At 38.7% G+C, this 20,253-nt stretch overlaps 1 protein-coding gene across 1 annotated transcript in view; it reads right to left on the bottom strand.

The window, feature by feature from the left end:
* The window catches only part of LOC150079671 (ATPase family gene 2 protein homolog A-like), a 154,162-nt gene that overhangs the window by 109,435 nt on the left and 24,474 nt on the right, over positions 1 to 20,253 (bottom strand). The window contains exon 3 of the mRNA XM_090383161.1: positions 10,979 to 11,479. Within this exon, the coding sequence (XP_090239287.1) occupies positions 10,979 to 11,479 (501 nt within the window). The remainder of the gene's footprint in view (positions 1 to 10,978; positions 11,480 to 20,253) is intronic.

The raw sequence follows: 20,253 nt of genomic DNA, 5'->3' as shown, positions 1-20,253 counted from the left end.
AATTCAATTTTTCTCTTGAAATTTTTTGATGGTATCAAATGCATATCAAGGAAATATTGAAGTATTCAATAACAATTACTTACAATTTCCCAATCCATCACTACGAGTAATTGATTATTTTCACAATTTTTTTTTTTCGTTTGCACACCAGGTGAGATGCATGCGAAATTCCTTGGACATCAGTTTTCGAAGTTTATAACGCAGCTATGAATAGAAATATTTTCTTGAAATTTCTTGAATAAGAAGATCAAATATACATCCATAAAACTGCTGTTCCTAATTAGCCCTCTAAAAACAATTACAATAAAGCGAACTTTTTTTTTTATGAAATGCGCATTGTAGTGGTCAGTTTTACGACAGTTTTTTTTTTTTCTTCTTCCGTTTCCAGTATGGCTTCCAATAGATGAATTTCCTTGATTTTTTGTTAGTAGATACAATATATACTGAAGAAAAGAAAAGATATTTTTGTTTTTCAAAACGAATTGATTGCAATTCTTTCGTACAACAGTTATGAAAAGCAGTAAACCAAACTGTTGTGAGAGAGCCATGCAAAATAGTGTTCGCAAGTAATGATGCTCAACTGTTTGTTTTCCACAAAAGTTGTTTACAGTTTTATTTTCTCCTTGGATCACCTTGGTAATGCTAATGATGTAAACTTGACCAGTCGATTATCTCTCCGAGTCTGTTGATTTGTTTTAGCCAGAAGCGTCCAGCTGACATGCGAATTTTTGAACTAATGCTGTAATGCGTTTTATTTTCAAAGCTTGGACCTTGTTTTGCCGACATCAAAATTTAATAAATTGAAATGTGATTGTGCATTTTTGCTGTTTTAGAGTGCTATAATAATTAATGATAAACACCAACCAGGAATTAAACTAAAAATTTACTATACAATGAAATAATATACAATGAAATGTGATGCAAATAAAATAAAAACACTGATTAAATTATAGTTAAAATATAGTTAAAAACAATAGGGGCTTAGAGGGGAACAGGTATCCTGTGTGTTATCAGACACTCAGCCTAAAACACTGATGGATCCAATATCTCTCTATTACAGAAGATTTAGGAGAAGTCTGGTTGGCCTGCCTCCCTAAAATCCACTCATGCACACCTTCTCGATGGTAAGCCCTGTTACGTCACTTAGGTGGCAACGAACGTGTAGAGTGGTTCTCTTCAAGACGCCTGGTCAGCGTGAAGAGAAAAAGACCAAACCCTCCAGCAATGAGAGCACAACAATACAAATGGCCCTCAGTCCCCAGCAGCTTTCACTCTCCCTCTTACGGCAGCGAGAGGATCAGAGTGGAAGCAGAGGGTGCTAAGAATCTCTGGGTACGACCAGGCTGCCATGCACGGAAATTGAACTTGGCCTGTTATAATGTACGATCACTCATCGGTGAAGACAGGATATTAGAGCTGGAAAAGGAATTAGAAAATGTGAATTGGAATATCATCGGTTTGGCTGAAACAAGAAGAAGAAATGAATCACTTATAAGTTTATCAAGTGGAAATCTGCTGTACACCAATGGAAACAGTGAAAGGAGTGAAGGTGGAGTTGGGTTTCTGGTCCATAAAGATTTTAAAAACAACATTTTGGAATTCAAAAGTACATCACCAAGGGTGTCAAGACTAATACTCAAGATTTCTAAGAGGTACAAGCTAAAGATTATAATGATTTATGCACCAACATCGAGCCATGATGATGAAGAGGTTGAAGAAATGTACACTGAAATTGAGAGTCTTCTAGATGAGCAGAAAACCCACTACACTATTATTATGGGGGACTTCAATGCTAAGGTTGGAAAAAGGCAAAACAGCGCAGAAAGAGGAACTATAGGAAATTTTGGAATTGGTGAAAGAAATAAAAGAGGTGAAAGACTTGTGGAATTTGCAGAATCTCAAGGAATGTCAGTAATGAACACTTTTTTCAAGAAAAGGGTGAACAGAAAGTGGACATGGAAGAGTCCAAATGGATTAACAACTAACGAAATCGACTTCATCCTCACTAACAGAAGATATATTGTGACTGATGTTACCGTCCTGAATAAGGTAAATGTTGGAAGTGATCACAGAATGGTAAGATGTACACTTGATATAGATGTAGGAAAGGAAAGGAAAAAACTGACTCGAGTAAATAATACAAAGGTCTTTGAGATAACAGAAGAGGAGAAAAAGCAGTATGTACTGGAACTTAAGAACAAGTATGAGCTTCTGCAGACTGCTGAGGACCAAGATATCGACGAGGAATATTACAACTTTTTGAAAGTGATAAAGCCCAAGAAACCTATAGGGAAACAGAAATCCAAAGAAGAAAAAATTAGTCAAGAAACACTTTACATGATGAACCAAAGACGACAAATGAAGAGCAAGAAAAACACTGACAGGGAGAAAATTGAGTATACTGAGTTATGCAAAGCCATCAGAAAGAGACTCAGAGAGGACATAAGAAGATTTAACACAAGAAAAGTAGAACAAGCATTAAGGGAAAACAAAGGATTTAAATCAGCAGCCATGAGCAGTAATACAGAAAGACAAATGATACTGAAACTGAAGAATAGCGATGGTGTACTTATAAACAGCAGAGAAGGCATAATTCAAATAGCAGAAGACTACTATAGAGAATTATACAAGGAGCGAGGGAATGATACCAGCAGTGGGGTAGATGGATTGCAAAGTAGCAACACATACAACATACCCGATATTCTTCCTGATGAGGTAGAACATGCATTGAAGAAAATGAAGAATCGGAAAGCCCCGGGGGAAGATGAAGTCACTGTAGAGTTGTTAAAATTGGGAGGAAGAGACATAACACAAATACTGGCAAGGCTCTTCACAAAGTGCATTAGAAAAGGTGCGATGCCTAAGCAGTGGAATAATGCAATCATAGTTTTGCTGCATAAGAAAGGAGATAAATCAGAAATTGGAAATTATAGACCAATTAGCTTGTTATCCCATATCTACAAGTTGTTCACAAGGGTCATTACTAACAGATTAGAAAGAATACTTGAAGAGAATCAACCGAAAGAGCAAGCTGGCTTTAGGACAGGATTCTCAACTATGGATCACCTTCACGTAATATCACAGCTAATGGAGAAAGCAAATGAATATAAAACACCATTATGCCTGGCATTTGTGGATTATGAAAAGGCATTTGACTCCATACAGCATAAGGCAATGTTTCGGGCACTGGAAAGACAAGGCATAGATACGCCATATATTATGATTTTGAAGAAAATATATGAGAGTGCTACATCCTTTATTAGACTAGACAAAGACAGTAGCAAATTTAAAATCGAGAAAGGAGTTCGACAAGGAGACACAATATCTCCGAAGCTGTTTACTGCTGCCCTTGAGGAAGCTTTCAGAAGATTAGACTGGTCGCAGAAAGGAGTCAATGTGAACGGAGAGTACCTAAACCATTTACGATTTGCAGATGACACTGTGGTCATAAGCCATGATCCCAAAGAATTAGAGGAAAATCTTAATCAGTTATGCACAGTTAGTAAGGATTTTGGACTAAAGATGAATATGGCTAAAACAAAAGTAATGATGAACAAGTATGCCACGGAAAGGGAAATAATGATTGAAGGAGCAGTAATTGAAAAGGTGGAGTCATATACTTATTTGGGACAAGTTATTAGCTGTAATAATGATAAATGGCTGGAAGTCAAGAGAAGAATAAATTTTGGATGGATAGCATTCAGGAAATATAGTCACATACTGAAGAGCAATATCCCAGTTTGTCTGAAACGTAAAATAATGAATCAATGTATACTCCCCACCATGACTTATGGAAGTGAAACTTGGGCACTCACCAAAAGAATGGAAGAGAAGCTAAGAACTACACAGCGAAGAATGGAACGAATTATATTGGGAATCAGACTGTTAGATAAGAAGAGAAACACATGGATTAGGCAGCAAACTCAAGTAAAGGACATTCTTATCAAAACTAAAGAACTAAAATGGTCTTGGGCAGGACACATAGCTCGAAGACATGATGACAGATGGACAAAGAAAATAACAGAATGGTACCCAAGAGGAGCTAGAAGAAAACCTGGAAGACAAAGGCGGAGATGGATAGATGAAATTCATGAGTTTTTGAGTAGTAAATGGATGATCAGTGCTCAAAACAGAAGGAACTGGAAAGTTGCTGGAGAGGCCTTCATCCTGCAGTGGATTGAAAATGGCTGATGATGATGATGATAAAAACAATAAAATTAATTAAAATAAACTAGGTTAAAAGTGATAAAACAATGAAACCTGGAGCTTTCGGAGAACTGCCGTCTCCTTCTTCAACAGCATACTACTAGTGCTAAGACACATCCTTAAGTAGCCGGTCCATGGCACTCATGCACGTGATCATCAGACACATGATCTACATTCTCCATGCACGTATCGGAAATGGAAGTGGCTCGGGAGCATGTCAAACAGAAACGGTCATCCTTCTGAGGACAACGGGCCGACGTTTAAAGGACCGTCTGGGGGAACACACGACCGCTATCAAGACTGCTAACTATGCGAGGTCTGCTGTGGCAGAGCGTTTCTGGGAAAAGCAGCATCGGATCTCCCCTGAAGACGCAGTCATTACCGATTGCGCCCATGGATTTTTGGAACGCAAGTGGCTCGAGAGCTTGCGAATCGGTTCATCCAGTCACAATACTATTAATAGGGACAGGGGGATCCGTTTACACCCCCTGTTTGAGGCAGTTGTCCTCAGAAGGGATGACCGTTTCTGTTTGACACACTCCCGAGCCACTTCCATTTCCGATACGCGCATGGAGAATGTAGATCATGTGTCTGATGGTCACGTGCATGAGTGCCATGGACCGGCTACTTAAGGATGTGTCTTAGCACTAGTAGTATGCTGTTGAAGAAGGAGACGGCAGTTCTCCGAAAGCTCCAGGTTTCATTGTTTTATCGCTTTTAACCTAGTTTATTTTAATTAATTTTATTGTTTTTAACTATATTTTAACTATAATTTAATCAGTGTTTTTATTTTATTTGCATCACATTTCATTGTATAGTAAAATTTTAGTTTAATTCCTGGCTGGTGTTTATCATTAATTATTATAGTATGGAAATTCCCAGCCCCATAGGCCTGTTTCAAGATGTGTTTTAGAGTGAATTAATAGTTTTTGCTAACCGCTAAAGGTAGGAAATCAAAGAATATACTTCTGTTTATGTATATTGAGAGTTTCAATTTTGTAAATTGAGTATAAATTATGGAAATTATTAGTTTTCTTCAGGGGGGGGCAACTTTTTAGTGAGGGGTTAAAAGTAGGCTTAAAACAGGGTAGACTTGGGCCAGGTTAAAGATATTATTGTCAAGAGTAAAAGGAAGAGATTTTGTTTTCATGAAGACGACTACAATGGTCTTAGACAGTTTTTAAATTCTTTTCAGTGGGAACAACTGAAATTGATGTTAATAACTGCAAATTTTAAATGGGAAGCATTCAGGAGAGTAATCACACCAACTAAGAGATATTGTTCAAGGTTTAGATGTAAATGGATGTCAGATGAAATGAGATTGGCAGAGAAGAAAATAATAATAGTCCAAGGACAACGATGTGAATATCCCTTTGTACAAGGCAATGGTCAAACTGCATCTCAAGCACTGCATATAGGCCTGAATGCTTCATTTTAGGGGCAGAGAGGAAAAATGCATGAATATAAATTAGCAGAGGATACCTACAGTAAGAATAAAGTAGTCTACAATAAAGTCATTAAGGGGGTTAGGCAGGTTAAAACAGATTATAAGAAGTCTTTTGCTAAGAAAAGACTTCTTATAATCTGCTTTAACCTGCAAGAAAAGTAGCAAAGAATTCTTTGCTTGCATAAACACCAGTAGGAAAGAGATGTACTTCACTGGCCCAATATATATGAATAGTATAACTACTGGTAATCCTGTTCAGATTGCTTGTTGACAAACTCTAAATATTTTGCATCTACATTCACCAGCAAAGAAATTTCTAATGAAGGGAAAACCAGAAGCACACTGATAGTGGAGAGAAAGTGTTGAAACTAAAAGTAAATAAGGACCCAGGACTGATGGGATTTATCCAGTTATATTAAAAGCAATAGCAAACGAGGTAAGCAAACCCTTAGACATAATTATGGAAGCATCCCTGGATTTAGGAGAGGTTCCAACACACTGAGCACTTACTCTTCTTGGGCTAATAATATTAGTCCAAGAAGAGCAAGCAGGGACAATGAGGTGAGTAGCCCTTTGTATAAGGCAATGGTTTAGGCTGCATCTCAAGTACTGAATATAGGCCTCAATGCCACATTTCAGGAAGGATGTGGTTCTATTGGAACATGCAAAGAGAAAACAAGATTACTCAGGGACACAAAAGGGTAATCTTACCAAGAAAAATTTCAGTTTTACAAATTGCAGCACTTGGAATCTAGACACCTGTGAGGAGACCTGATTAAAATGTTTAAGGCTTTAAATGGAATGAGTAAACGCAAATGATGATTGCATCCTTACTCTTTCTCAGAATTCATGAATTGAATTGAAAAAAGACGGCTGCAGGAGAGATGTGCAAAAATTTGCTTTCAGCCAGAGAGTTACTGATTTGAAACAAATGTCCATCTGGTGTTTTATAAATGGGTAGTTCAAATAAATTTAAGGAAGGATTAGAGAAATTGTTAAAGGAGATGTACAGAAGAGATAGGTAGTGCTTTTTTATTAGCTAATGCTGTATAATAAGTTTAAAGTTCAGCTGGACAGATATTTTGAACGAACAGAGGGGTGAAGTGGAAGTGGTTTTTTTTTTTTTTTTTGGCTGATGCTGCATAAGCTTGCTTTCTTGCATCAAATGCCTCTACTAATGCTAATGCTAATAAGGTTGATTCCTTGCATAATTTGCTACTACTAATATTAATTACAGCTATTTCAAGACTACTAGTTTTTCATCACAACTTGGTGAGTGTACAAGGTGCTACTCAAAAGTTCCCGAAATGTATTTATAAAATAAATTAGACTCACCCTGGGTTTTATTTACTGCTGTCACCTTCAAAGTAGTCCCCTTGAGAGCATAAACACCGATCCCAGCACTTATCCCATAATTTAAACGCGTCCTGAAAGTCCTTTTTCATAGTGTTCAGCACCACCTGTGATTCGGTTTGGATATCCTTTATGCTGTCAAATCTTCACCCCTTCAGATTGATTTTTATTTTATTTTTGGGAAGAGGAAGAAGCCGCAGAGGGCTAAGTCCGGCAAATAAGGGAGGGACGACTATCGCGTTATTGGATGCCAAAAACTACGCTACATTGAGAGATGTGTGGGCCAGCACGTTGTCACGATGAAGGATCCAGTTTTTTGTGCACCACCTCGCTGGACGTTTGCTCTTGACAGCTTCTCTTAACTGCCTCAGGACATCGCAGTAGAACTTAGCATTGATGGTCTGGCCAGAAGGGACAAATTCCTTATGGATAATCCCATCAATGTCCAAAAAAACAGATCAGCATGGACTTCACATTGCTCCTCACTTGTCGGGGCTTTCTTTGGTCAGGGCGAAGATGGGCTCTTCCACTGGGATGATTGTCGGTCGTCACTTTCTACGGTCGTCACCAGTGACGACCATAGAAAGGAAGTTTTGATCACTCCTGGCTCATTCTAGAAGATCTCTGCTAACTTCCATGCAATGCTGCTTTTGGTCTTCATTCAGTAACCATGGCACAAAATTGATGGCAATCCTTCTCATGTTCAACTCGTCTGACAAAATTCTGACATGTGCCATACGATAGTCCTACAATACCAAAAATGTCGTGGATGGTCTGCCTGCAGTCTTCACGGTTGTTGTTGTTATTTGGTTTTTTTTTAGGAGCATTAGCAACTAAGGCCATATTGCTCCGAGAATATGCGGTGGTCATTCCTTGACCTTTCCGCATCCTCCATATTTGGTGGTGATGGGCTCGAACCCCAGTCTAATCAAGAAGCATGTGCTACGCACTGCTGCTCCTTCCCACCTGGCTACGGAGGCGCCGAGTCTTCACGGATCGCTGCTCAAACTTTTGCAACATTTTCCGGGGTGGTGCTCTATGATGGACGCCCAGAGCGATTGTTGTCATCAACCGACATTTGACCGTTTTTAAAACAGTTAAACCAGTAGGTCTGTGTCTGGCCTAAAGCATTGTCACCAAAAGCTTGTTTCAACTACTTATGGGTTTCTGGTGCTGTATCGTTAAAGAAACAAAACTTGATGCAAGCACGTTGCTCTCTCACATCAGCCATCGCAACAATTGCGGCGCCTCCATAGCCAGGTGGGCAGGATCAGCAGTGCGTAGCACACGCTTCTTGATTAGACCGGGGTTCGAGCCTGTGATCACCAAATACGGAGGATGTGGAAAGGTCAGGGAATGACCACCCCGGAGCAATATGGCCTTAGCTGCTAATGCTTCTAAAAACCAAATAACAACAGCAACAATTGCAAACTACATGAAACACACTGCCAAAGAACTACAAATAAATATTCATTGACTCTATCCAGCCCGGCACCATACAGCACACTGATTCACAAAGGATGCATGCAATTCTTTGGCTGTATGTTTGGGCAACATTCAAATTTCAGGAACATTTGAGTAGCACCTCATATGTGACCCATGAATAATGTATTGAATGTAAGAGAAAGCTACATGATATATGGAAGTAAAAAGTTCCAACTAACCATGTAATAAAAATTATGTGACACATTTAATCTGCAATATCGGGTCCATCTGTTCCATACAACTGAATAGCTGATTGGGCTAGCCAGGTGGGTAAAGTGCCTGCCTGGAAACCCAAAGGTCGCGGGTTCGAATCCCACCTCGGGCTTGGATCAAAGTACTGCAAAAACCTTGGGAGGTGCATTATGGCCACAGACGCCAATGCGCCAACAACTACCCAAAAAAAAAAAAAAAACCCTGAATAATAAAGGCTGTGGGATAATATTTCAATGCAGGCATTGAATAATTTTTTAAGGACACAGATTCCCACAATGATAAGGCTTAAAGTTTAGCTGCCAAAGTTCAGACTTATGCTCGCATTAGTGATAATACCATACAATGAAAGCAGAAATATAATTTCCAAATTATTTTAATGCCTATATTGAAATATAATCCCACAACCTTCATTAACTGCACAGAGCAAATACAGACCAATATTAGGGATTCAAGATATACACTGATGAGCCAAAACATTATGACCACCTACCTAATATGTTGTTAGTCTTCCACGTGCAGCCAAAACAGCTCATACCTTGTGAGGCATGGATGCTACAAGATTTCTAAATGTCTTGTAGTATCTGGTACCAACATGTAACCAGCAGATCCTTTAACTCCTGTAAGGTCCGTGGTTGAAACTCTGCAGATTGGAGTTGTTCTTCCAACACAAACCACAGATGCTCGATGGGATTGATGCCTGGGGAATTTGGAGGCCAGGGCAATACCAGGAAGTCTTCCTCATGTTCCATGAACCAGTCTCGAACAATTCGGGTGGTGTGGCATGGTGCATTATCCTGCTGAAAGACGGCACTGCCAAAGGGGAAGACCGTTGCCATGAAAGGGTGTACCTGGTCAGCAATGATGTTTAGGTAAGTGGATGACATCAGAGTGCCTGGCACATGGATGACTGGATCCAGGGTATCCCAGCAGAACATCGCCCAAAGAATGACACCGCCGCCACCGGCTTGGTTTTGTCCCATAGTGCATCCAGGTGCCATCGCTTCCCCAGGTAAACAACGCACATGTACCCGGCTGTCCATATGGTGCAACAGGAAACATGATTCACTGGACCAGACGACCTTCTGCGAATCACTCAAGGTACAGTTTCGATGCTCGCGTGACCACTGTAGGCGCTGTTGCCAGTGAACCATGGTTAGCATGGGCACTCGGAGTGGCCTGCAGCTACGCAGCCCCATTTTCAGCAGGGTTCGATGTACTGTGTGCTGTGACACATTACTCCCGTCATCAGCATTCCAATTACTGGCAAATTGCACCACAGTCGCCCTTCTGTTGCTACGTACCATCTGGGAGAGCCTTCGCTCACCTCAAGCATCAATGAGCCGTAGTTGTCCAACACCTCTCCAGCGATTCGTGGGTTCCTCCTCCTCGGACCACTTTCAGTAGGTACTAACCACAGCCAACTGTGAGCATCCCACCAACCATGCCATTTCGGATATGCTCTGACCCAGTCGTCTGGTCATTACAATTTGACCTTTGTCAAACTCACTTTAGTCCTGCCTTTCCCATCTGAAGAAGAAGAGTAACACTGATTAATGGAGCTCAGTATCGGGTGTTTTTTATACCGTGTCCTGAACCGTGCTGCAGTTCACCTGCAGTTGCTTCAATTTGCATAACAACTTGCTGGTCATAATGTTTTGGCTCATAGGTGTACATAATCTTTTTTATGTGGTTAAATAAAATGTTTATTTCTATATCCTATTTAGTTGTTCTCTTAAGATTTGATACATTATTCACAGGTCACTATATGCTGCTAATATCACCTTTGTGACATTAGCAGCATATAATCTGTTTAAACTTCAAATTTTAAACAGACAGCTTATTAGCCTTTTGGTGTTGACAATTTTTTTTTTAAATGGGTATTAGCAACATTGGTAAACCTATGGATAATGGTATTACTCTAATGAATGCATAGTCCAAACCTTGATGGCCAGCTTTTGACCATCATTACTGGAAGGACTAGTGTCCTCATACGGCAAACTGATTGCAGAGATGCATAAAATTTTCAAATCAGTATAACCAATTAAATATTTTTTAGGTAATGATGTTGGTGAAGTGAGCTAAACAATCTAGAACTTCATACCATGAATTTCAACTATTAAAAAAACAGCAAATTTCAGATGTTTGTTATTCAATTTGCATTTCACTTAATAACCTAACTAAATCAATTCCAACCAAAGTGAGAACAATAAAAACCAAATTTTAAAAACTAAGAAATTTAAAGAAAACATTAATATCAAACTTCTGAAAAGATACCTGATTTTTTCTTGAGATAGCCCACAATATTTTTAAGTTGTTTTATCTGGTCATGAAGGTTTGCAATATCACTATAAAATACTTTCTTAGCAGATTGCCTTTCTTTTTGATCCTTAAAAACTGTTTTGCCAGTCACATAGAAAAACATTTTTAAGTGTTTTTTTTCATCAGAAAGTTTAGATATTATAGGAGAAATTGACTTGGATATCATAGAAATATCTCCAACTTCCTTACTGGTTGGAGTCGAACATAAAAGAGAAGAGTTTGAGATTGGTTTATCTTTAAACAGGTTTTTAACAACTGGAGTTGTAGTAATTTCACCATTCTTGTATAAGTTGTCAAGGCATATAGATGTAACATCAGAAGTGATACTGTTTAGGTCATTATCATCCAGACTAAATTTATGTCCTTCTTCATTGACAACTGTCTTTACAATGAAGTCACCAGATTGTCCAACATAATCAATTCTGAACTTTTTCCCAACTGCAATGTAGTTGTCATCTAAATAGATAAAATTATTATTGAACTAGCAAGTAAACCAAAGTAAAAAAATATCAATTATAAAATTATTAAATTATTAAAAATTATTATTAAATATTAAAAACTATGGACAAGTTTTGATAAGTTGTTCTGTCAATACTGTACCATGAATCTAAGATCAGCCTGAAAAGAATAATTGTGCTTACTAAAATATCATTTTCTGGAATGGTCCCTTGGTGGTGGTGAATAAAATAGTAAAACCTCTTAAATCTGGGATTCAAAAATCCAGTAATTTTTAAAAATTTTATTTTAAAAAAGTGCATTTTTACCGAGTACTATTCATCTGTTGTTGCAAATAAAGTACATAGGACCACAAGAACTTGGTTGGAAGCTTCTTGAAACAGCGTTTTTGAATGTTAATTAAACTCATGTTATAATATGACTGGTTAGTTCAATGATTATCAAACTCTGTGCAGTACCTAATGAGAAAAATTATTTCAGAAATTTTGTTGTGTATATGTTTCTCAGTGATCAGTATCTGAGATAAATGTGGTTGGCAGATTATCTTAGTTCCTACAGAGCTGATCCATCATTCTACACAGTGAAAACACAACTATGCCAGGCAGACAGACCTGTCAAATCAACTAGTGCAAAGGATCCAGGCTCTCAATGAAGAGCCACATGTCATCACTTGTTCAGAAATTCTTGACCACCCACATTCCCACTGTGCCACACTTATCTTATTTATTTACTGATTTGCCACCATGCAACTTCTGACCATTTCCAAAATTAAAACAGAGCATGAAAGAAAAATTATTTCAGGCATTTCTAGAAATACAATCAAAATGACAGATCATCTAAAAGCATTCACAGGAGAATGCTCACCATTCTCCTTCTGTTTCATGGAACAATTGCATAGTTGTGGGAGATTGTACTGAAGAATATGTAAAATGAAAACGTTTATCATTGACTATAACTCTTCGTAACATTTATTGAACTTTATGATCAAACTGTGCATGCATGCATAATTAGTACTGCCTGTGGTGTACTGTAAGTCACATAGTAATCTCTTATAAATAACATGAAACAACTGATTGTTGTGCAAACCTTAATTTTTAAATATTTTAGATGTTTCAAGTTTTACCCAATTCTGATATTTGGTTGTTAATATGTACAGTGTAATAATACTGCTATTTCTAAAGGTTGCATGATTTTTACTACTAGCATAATATTGAAGGGGTCAGTGTATAAACATCCCCTTTCTCCATCCCAGCACACTTGAGAGCAAGACATATCTCACATGATTCCCTTCACACAATAGGCTTGCACTGCTGCTGTAAAAGCCTTGGAATCTGCTGGTATGTATCGAAAACGATACATACCATGAGCAAAAAAAAAAAGGACACACAGAATACTTCACCTATCCCTACCCTCCAAGAACTTGTCTAGTTCTTCCTTGAATTTATTCAAACCATGCACTTCCACAACAGATGAAAGCCTATTCCAACAATCAAGCAATCATTGACTGAAGGCAAACTTCTGCACATCTGCCTGCAACTATCCTTACTCAACTTAAATTTATGCCCCCTCATGTATATTGTTTCAGCAAGAGGAAGAATCCCATCAGCATTGGGCTTGCTGAATCCATTTAAAGCCTTAAACAGCTCAATCAGATCACACACATAGGTGCCTAGTCTCCAGATACTGCAATTTGCAGAAATGAAGCCTTTCTTGGTAAGAGAATCCCTTTGTTCCATTCATCAATCTTGTTGCCCTTCTCTGCATCCATTCCAGCAGCTCCATATCCTTCCTAAAATGAGGCCTCCAAGTAAAAAGTCAAAGGGTAAAAATATAAAATGTGTGTCTATGAAATGTAAGAAAAAAATGACAAAACATAAAATGTAGGGGAAATTTTTAAAAATTAAAATGTAAGAAAAAAGTATAAAAAATAAAATTGTGTGAACGTTGATTTGTATGAAAGTTATTATTAATTGCATGTTCTATCTTAGAGTCTTCACCGGACAGACTGATGGCCATTGGCCATGTCGGGCCCTCAGGAGCCTCATGGTTATCCAAGCTGACACCATGCTGTAGCTTTTCCTAGCTGGCATGGTGTGGGATGCTGACCCTGGCCATTAGGGTACCCCCAGGCCAGTGTGGGACAGAGCTGAAAAAAGCACACTCCACCATAAGGATCTCTTTCCCTATCTTCTTCTATTCCTACCATCTGATGTGGTTCAGTCTCCTTCCCCCCACCCTGGGTGGCCCCTACCCCCTTTGCCTGGTGATTCATCCCACCACACACTTTCAACTCATGTTCTCTGGGGCAGGATGGGCATCCTGTACCAGGGGTCCCCTTACTGTCCTCCCCTTTCAAATCAGGCAAGTGCCTCAACTACTGCCCCCCTGTTCTCTACTCCTTTTATCCTACCCTCTTCCTGTCACCCCATTAGCTTCTTTCAAACCCTACTATCTCTTTATTTCCTTTCTAATAAATTTTTTTGGGCTCTCCTTGGATGCCTAGGCTACTCCAGGGTTTGCCCTGCCAGAGCTATCCTCCCCTAATGTGTCCTGGCTCACCTCCCCTGGGCAGTGTCAGATATGGGAGTGTTAGTGGTTCTCCACAAGCTAAGTGACCAGAAGAACAACACTACCCACACAAAACACACACCCTAGCCTCATACAGAGCATTGTATTCTACACAGAGTAAAAATGCAGAGTTGGGGGATACCCCCGGTGCTGCCAGACAAATGTCACTATGTATAAGGCCGCATCTTGAGTACCGCATACAGGTCTGGAGGCCTCATTAGAGGAAGGATGTGGAACTATTGGAACAAGTACAGAGAAGAGCAACGAGATTTGTGAGGGGATTAAAGGGGTGCTCTTACCAGGAAAGACTACAATTCTGCAAATTGCGGTATCTGGAGACTAGGCACCTGAGAGGCGATCTGATTGAGGTGTTTATGACTTTGAATGGATTGAGCAAGCTCAATGCTGAAGGAATTCTTCCTCTTCCTATGATCTAGGCAAAACAGAAGATTTAAAACAACATATTTCACCAGGAGATTTAAAACAATAATCCAAACAAGGAAAAGAAGACAGAAAAGATCACACTGCTTTGTATTCTTGTAATGCCAAATAATACAAGACTGAGAATGGCTGTGGGACAGACTCCAACTGAGTAGAGACCATCACCAAGTTGTGATATATTTTTTTTTTGGTAGTTGTTGGCGCATCGGCATCTGTGGCCATAATGCACCTCCCAAGGTTTTTGCAGTACTTTGATCCAAGCCCGAGGCGGGATTCGAACCTGCTACCTTTGGGTTGCCAGGCAGGTACTTTACCCACCCAGCTAGCCCGGTCGGCAAGTTGTGATATGAGTACCTAAAAGATACTAACATTAACTGTGTACTTTAAAGGGTCACTGATGATAAAAAGATCAAGAGTGTTCAGTGTGTGGATAGGATTGTCCACATATTCTGTTAAGTAAATGAAAGTTGTGGGAAGTTGTTAGTAATAGCAAGGTCATCAGATTTATCATCTATTCTTAGACATTGCAAAAGTTTTTGATTTTGTTCACCCTAAAGTTAGTCTTATTGCATGTTACCACCTTTACTTAACTGTATAATTCAGTTGTTAAACAAAAGCCCTATGGCACTCTTCAAGAGGGGTTCATTCTTCACTGTTTTTCCTCTTGAAGAGTGCCATAGGGCTTTCTATTGTTCATCATGCATTTCAATGACCTCACAACAGCGCTCCAAACTTTCAATGTCAACTGCTGTTGGTGATGACCTTAAAGTCTATAAGGTTATCAGTTCAATTTCTGATGCTCGTATTTTACATTCGTCTCAAATTCATCTCATATTGGCTCAGTGAAAACAATATGTCTTTAAATACAAGCAAGTGCAAGCTACATCAGTTTTTCCCCCCTCATTCATAGTATTAAAGGCTTAAGCCTTTAATACTATTCAATTATCGTGATGATCAGGAAGAGGACAGAGTTGTTTATCACTTCAGAGATCTTGGTATTACCATAAATCATGATCTTCATCCATCAGCTCATATAAATAGCATTGTTCTGAAAGCTTTTCAGCTTCTTGGTCTCATTAAATGCATTACCCACCGCAGCTTTCAATAGTGAGGCTGCTATTGTGACCCTTTCCAAGCAACTAATTTTACATGGTATTGACTACTGTGCTGTTATTTTGTCTCCATCCCAGAAATTTCTTTCAGACCTACTCAAATATATTCAAATTAAAATTTATTCCTTTCCTTTGTTTCAAGAAACAAAACAAATTCCATTGCAGAGATTACAATACTTATGCAACAGGTTTCATTTAATTCCTCTTAATTTACAACGTAATCTTCTGCCTTACTGTTTAATTTATAATTTAGTTCACAATTATATTGATTCTCCTGCTCTTCTAACTCTTATTCCTATCCTATGCACATTCCTCAAGCCAACTCCTGCCATCAATGCACATTTTCTTTGTCACTTTTTAGAGGCAATTATTTACCTATGAGTCTGGTATTTTACAGTATGAAACTAAATAATCTTCACAGGATTAATATTTTTGTTCCCAAAAATTTCGGGAAGCTAAAGTAACTTTTCCCCCCTTATTTCTCTTTTAATTCTACTATTAACCAATTACGTTCAGTTAAGATTAAACAAGGGCATTTAGCCTCCCAACCTTTACATTATTATTCATATATTATATGTTGTTCAAAGCTGTAAAATTGTTGCATATTATTGTTCACTGTACATTTGTGGTAATTCTTATTTTGTATATCTAAGTGAACTAGTGTTATAGCATTGTAATGTATGCATTACTCCAAATAAATAAATAAAGCAGACACCCCAGCAACTCTGCCATTGGTTCATATAACTAGAAAATTGATTCCAACTAAAGTCGTGAACATTAAAATCACCAAGGAAAATTAGTTCACAGTTAGGAAACTGGAGAAAGTAAAGTTGGGAGAATGACAGAGAGCAGGAAATGTCGATTTCTATCTTTCTTTGCCTTTTTTCCTTACCTAAGTTCACCTTTTTTGAGAAATATTGCTAGGCACTTTGCTGTGAGGCCACTTACCTGTGGCCTCGCAGCAAATTTTTCTGGATAGTGTGAAGAAGAAAAAACAAGCAAATACAGTCGAATTTGGTTATAACAAGCATCAAGGGACCGACGAAATTTTCTCATTATAACCATTACTCACTATGTCAGTGATGAGTTAAATCTACCTCCTATTTATATTAATTCTCAATAACTTGATAAAAAGATATATTCAAAAAACAAAAGAAACGTTAGAGAGAAAAAAAATATTAGTATATACCTACATATTATTTGTATTAATATGTTTTTATTCGGTTTTCAAATCGATGCAGCCAACTGTTGTTACATACAAAATCATCATGTCCAAATTGTTTAGCAAAATTTTCCACTTGAGCCTTCAAGATCGGACTGTCTATTGAAAATCCAGCAATTCTTAGTGTAGTAAACCACTGAAGGGAAGCTTCATTGTCGTTTGTAACTTGGAACTTTCTAATTTTTTTTTTTTTTTTTTCGGTTATGTTCTTTTCCAGTGCCGATAGGTAAACATGTTTATTCTTCCACAATGTCAATACTGTTGAAGAGGACAAAGAAAACTTTTTACACACTTCAACATTTTTTGCACCACATTCTAACTCACAAATAATTTTGACTTTTTCGTGAATCAAGAGAGACTTTCTTTTGTTAGTAGACATGTTTCCAAAGGAAGGGTTCACTTCTAACTAATTTTACTTTAAAATTACAGTAAAGTGATCTGCATACAAAGTTTTTAAAAGTCCGGTCTCCAGAATTCTTAGAAGTCCTGAAATAAATTTATGGTTCAATGAATACATGACAATACTGTATAGCCACATCTCCGAAAGGCAAGGTCATATAAACCGGCCATTAATCCGATGCAGGAGGTCATAAAATTTAAGTTGCCCTTTGCATTTCTATCTATTCCAAGAATTGCGATTTTTCCGACTACCAGAGCAATTAAGAATGTTTGCACAGTTACCAAAATTTGAACAGTATATCAGTGTAGTACGCTCCTTATAACAGTGAGTGATTGTATGGGAATATGCATAAATTAAAATCATTCTGGCTTTTTGCTCATCACAGCCATGATCTTGTTATTTCCGTGCTCGTTATAAAGCAAGTTAGGTAGTAGTAGTAGTGGCATGTGATGCAAGAAAGAAATTGTATGAGCTTATGTAGCATCAGCCAAAAAAAAAAAAAAAAAAAATTCACACAACCATTCCCTCTAAATGTTTGTCCAGTTCCTCCTTTATTTAACATATTAACTTGCACAACGACAGATGGAAGTTTGTTCCAGAAATTAACCACCTGCTGGCTAAAGGCAAATTTCCGCACATCTATTCTATATCTGGCTTTCCTTAATTTGAATTTATGTCCCCTTAGGTTCGTAATCTGAACAAGTGGAAGAATCCTATCAGAATTCAGTGTGCTCAACCCATTCAAGGCCTTATACACCTCAATCAGATCACTTCGCAGGTGCCTAGTCTTCAGCCACTGCAATTTGCAGAACTTAAGCCTCTCTTGGTAAGAGGATCCCTTCATTCCCCTCAACAATCTTGTTGCCCTTCTCTGTACACGCTCAAGCAAATCTACATCCTTCCTAAAATGAGGCCTCCAGACCTGTATACAGTACTCAAGGCGTGGCCTGACCATTGCCTTATACAGAGGGACAATCACCTCCTTTTCCCTGCTAGCAAAATTCCTATATACCATTGACAAAACCCCATGACCCGCCCTGGCAGCCTGTCTGCATCGCTCAGAAAACTTCATATCTGACTACACAATTACTCCCAGGTCTTTTTCATTTTCTACCACCTTTAGTGTAGTACAGGCCTCCATAGCCGAGTGGTCAGGAGCGAGAGTGCAGTAGCACACGCTCCTTGAGTAGACTGGGGTTCAAGCCCCTGACTGCTAAATACGGTTGATCTGCCAACCTGCACTGGACCAGCATGGCAGATTATGGTCCATTTTTCCCTCAACATGAATTGCTGAGGGGGCTTCCTGCAGTGGGTTGATAATAGCTGTAGTTTATTATTATTTTTTTTTATTAAGTGTAGTATCTCGCAGTTGGTACGTTTCTCTGGGGTTACTTCTACCCATATGCAGTACGCAGTACTTCGCTCTCAATGTTGAACTTCAGTTGCCACCTCAGCCCATCTGCCCAAATTTTATAGATCCTGTTGCAGTGGCACACTGCCATTAACAATTCTGCCAACCTTTGTATCATCTGCAAACTTCGACACTAAGCCTGATATACCTTCATCAATATCATTGATAAATATACAAAACAACAGTGGACCCAACACTGAACCCTGTGGAACTCCACTAATAACATTAGTCCACAAAGAGCAGCACCCATTGATTACCACCCTCTGTCTTCTCCCATTCAACCATCCTTTTATCCATTGTAACAACTTACCCTTAATACCATTCTGCTCCAATTTGTACAATAGTCTTCCATGTGCAACAGTGTCAAAAGCTTTCCTGAAATCCCAAGTAAAAGTAAAGTAAAGTAAAGTGCAGCCATTATCAACCCACTGAAGGATGGAAGCCTCCTCAACAATTCATGCTGAGGGAAATGGACCATATTCTGCCACGCTGGTCCAGTGTGGGTTGGCAGATCGACCGTATTCAGCAGTCAGGGGCTTGAACCCCGTTCTACTCAAAAAGCGTTTGCTACTGCACTCCCGCTCCTGACCACTTGGCTATGGAGGCCATCTAAATTCCAAGTATATGATATCAAAATTATTTTTTGCATCCAGTTCCTTTGTAACCAAATCATAATATCCTATCAAATTTCAGACAAGACTTTCCCTTAACAAACCAATGCTGTGTCTGAATTATTGCTGCAGTCTTGTCTAGATGATCCTGCAATGCATCTTTAACCAGTGACTCCATTATTTTACCCAGAACAGAAGTTAAACTAACTGGTCTGTAATTACTCGTGTCACCCTTCGATCCCCCTTTGTGAAATGGGGATTCGCTCCAGTCCATGGGGACCTCCCCCGAGTCCACGGATGCTCTCACAATTATTGCTAAGGGTTTGCTTACTTCCTTTGCTGCCTCCTTTAATATAACTGGATAGTCCCATCCACCCCAGATGCCTTTCTTACGTTTTATTTCCACAATTTCTCCTCCACTTTGGTCTCAGTTATTACAAAATCATTAAGCATCTTGTTACAGTTTGATAAACTTCTGACATTCTCCTCCCTTAATAACTTCTCATGTTTGTTTGCTATCTGAGCAGGATCATCAACAGTTGACCCATCGAAATCAAGTGGACCAATCAGATTCATCCCCTTCCTTCTACAGTTTACATAAGTAAAGAACTCTTTGCTGTTTTTCTTTGCATCCCTTGCCAAAGATTTCTCGTAATCTGCCTTCACCTGCCTAACCTCCTTTGTAACTTGGTTACAGATCAACTTATATCTATCATAGGCTTCTGTGTCATGTGTTAATTTATATATGTATCCCATGCATTTTTCTTCTCTGCCATATGTCTAATTAGTTCATCTGACATCCATTTAGGTCTAAACCTTGAACAATATTTCTATGTTGGTATGTAAAGCCTAGCAGCTTCCAAGATTAATTCTTTAAATGCTTCCCATTTTGAATTTGCTGTTGGTAACATCATCAGTTGGTTCCATCGTATAGAATTTAAATACTGTCTCAGTCCATCGTAGTCGCATTTACGAAAGCAATAACCCTTCCCTTTACCTCTAATGGTAG

Source organism: Mastigoproctus giganteus, chromosome 10, assembly GCF_048544385.1.
Source record: "Mastigoproctus giganteus isolate SK-2022 chromosome 10, ASM4854438v1, whole genome shotgun sequence".
Lineage (NCBI taxonomy): Eukaryota > Metazoa > Arthropoda > Arachnida > Uropygi > Thelyphonidae > Mastigoproctus > Mastigoproctus giganteus.
The sequence above is the reverse complement of the archived record's forward strand: the minus strand, read 5'-3'. Positions and strand labels throughout refer to the sequence as shown.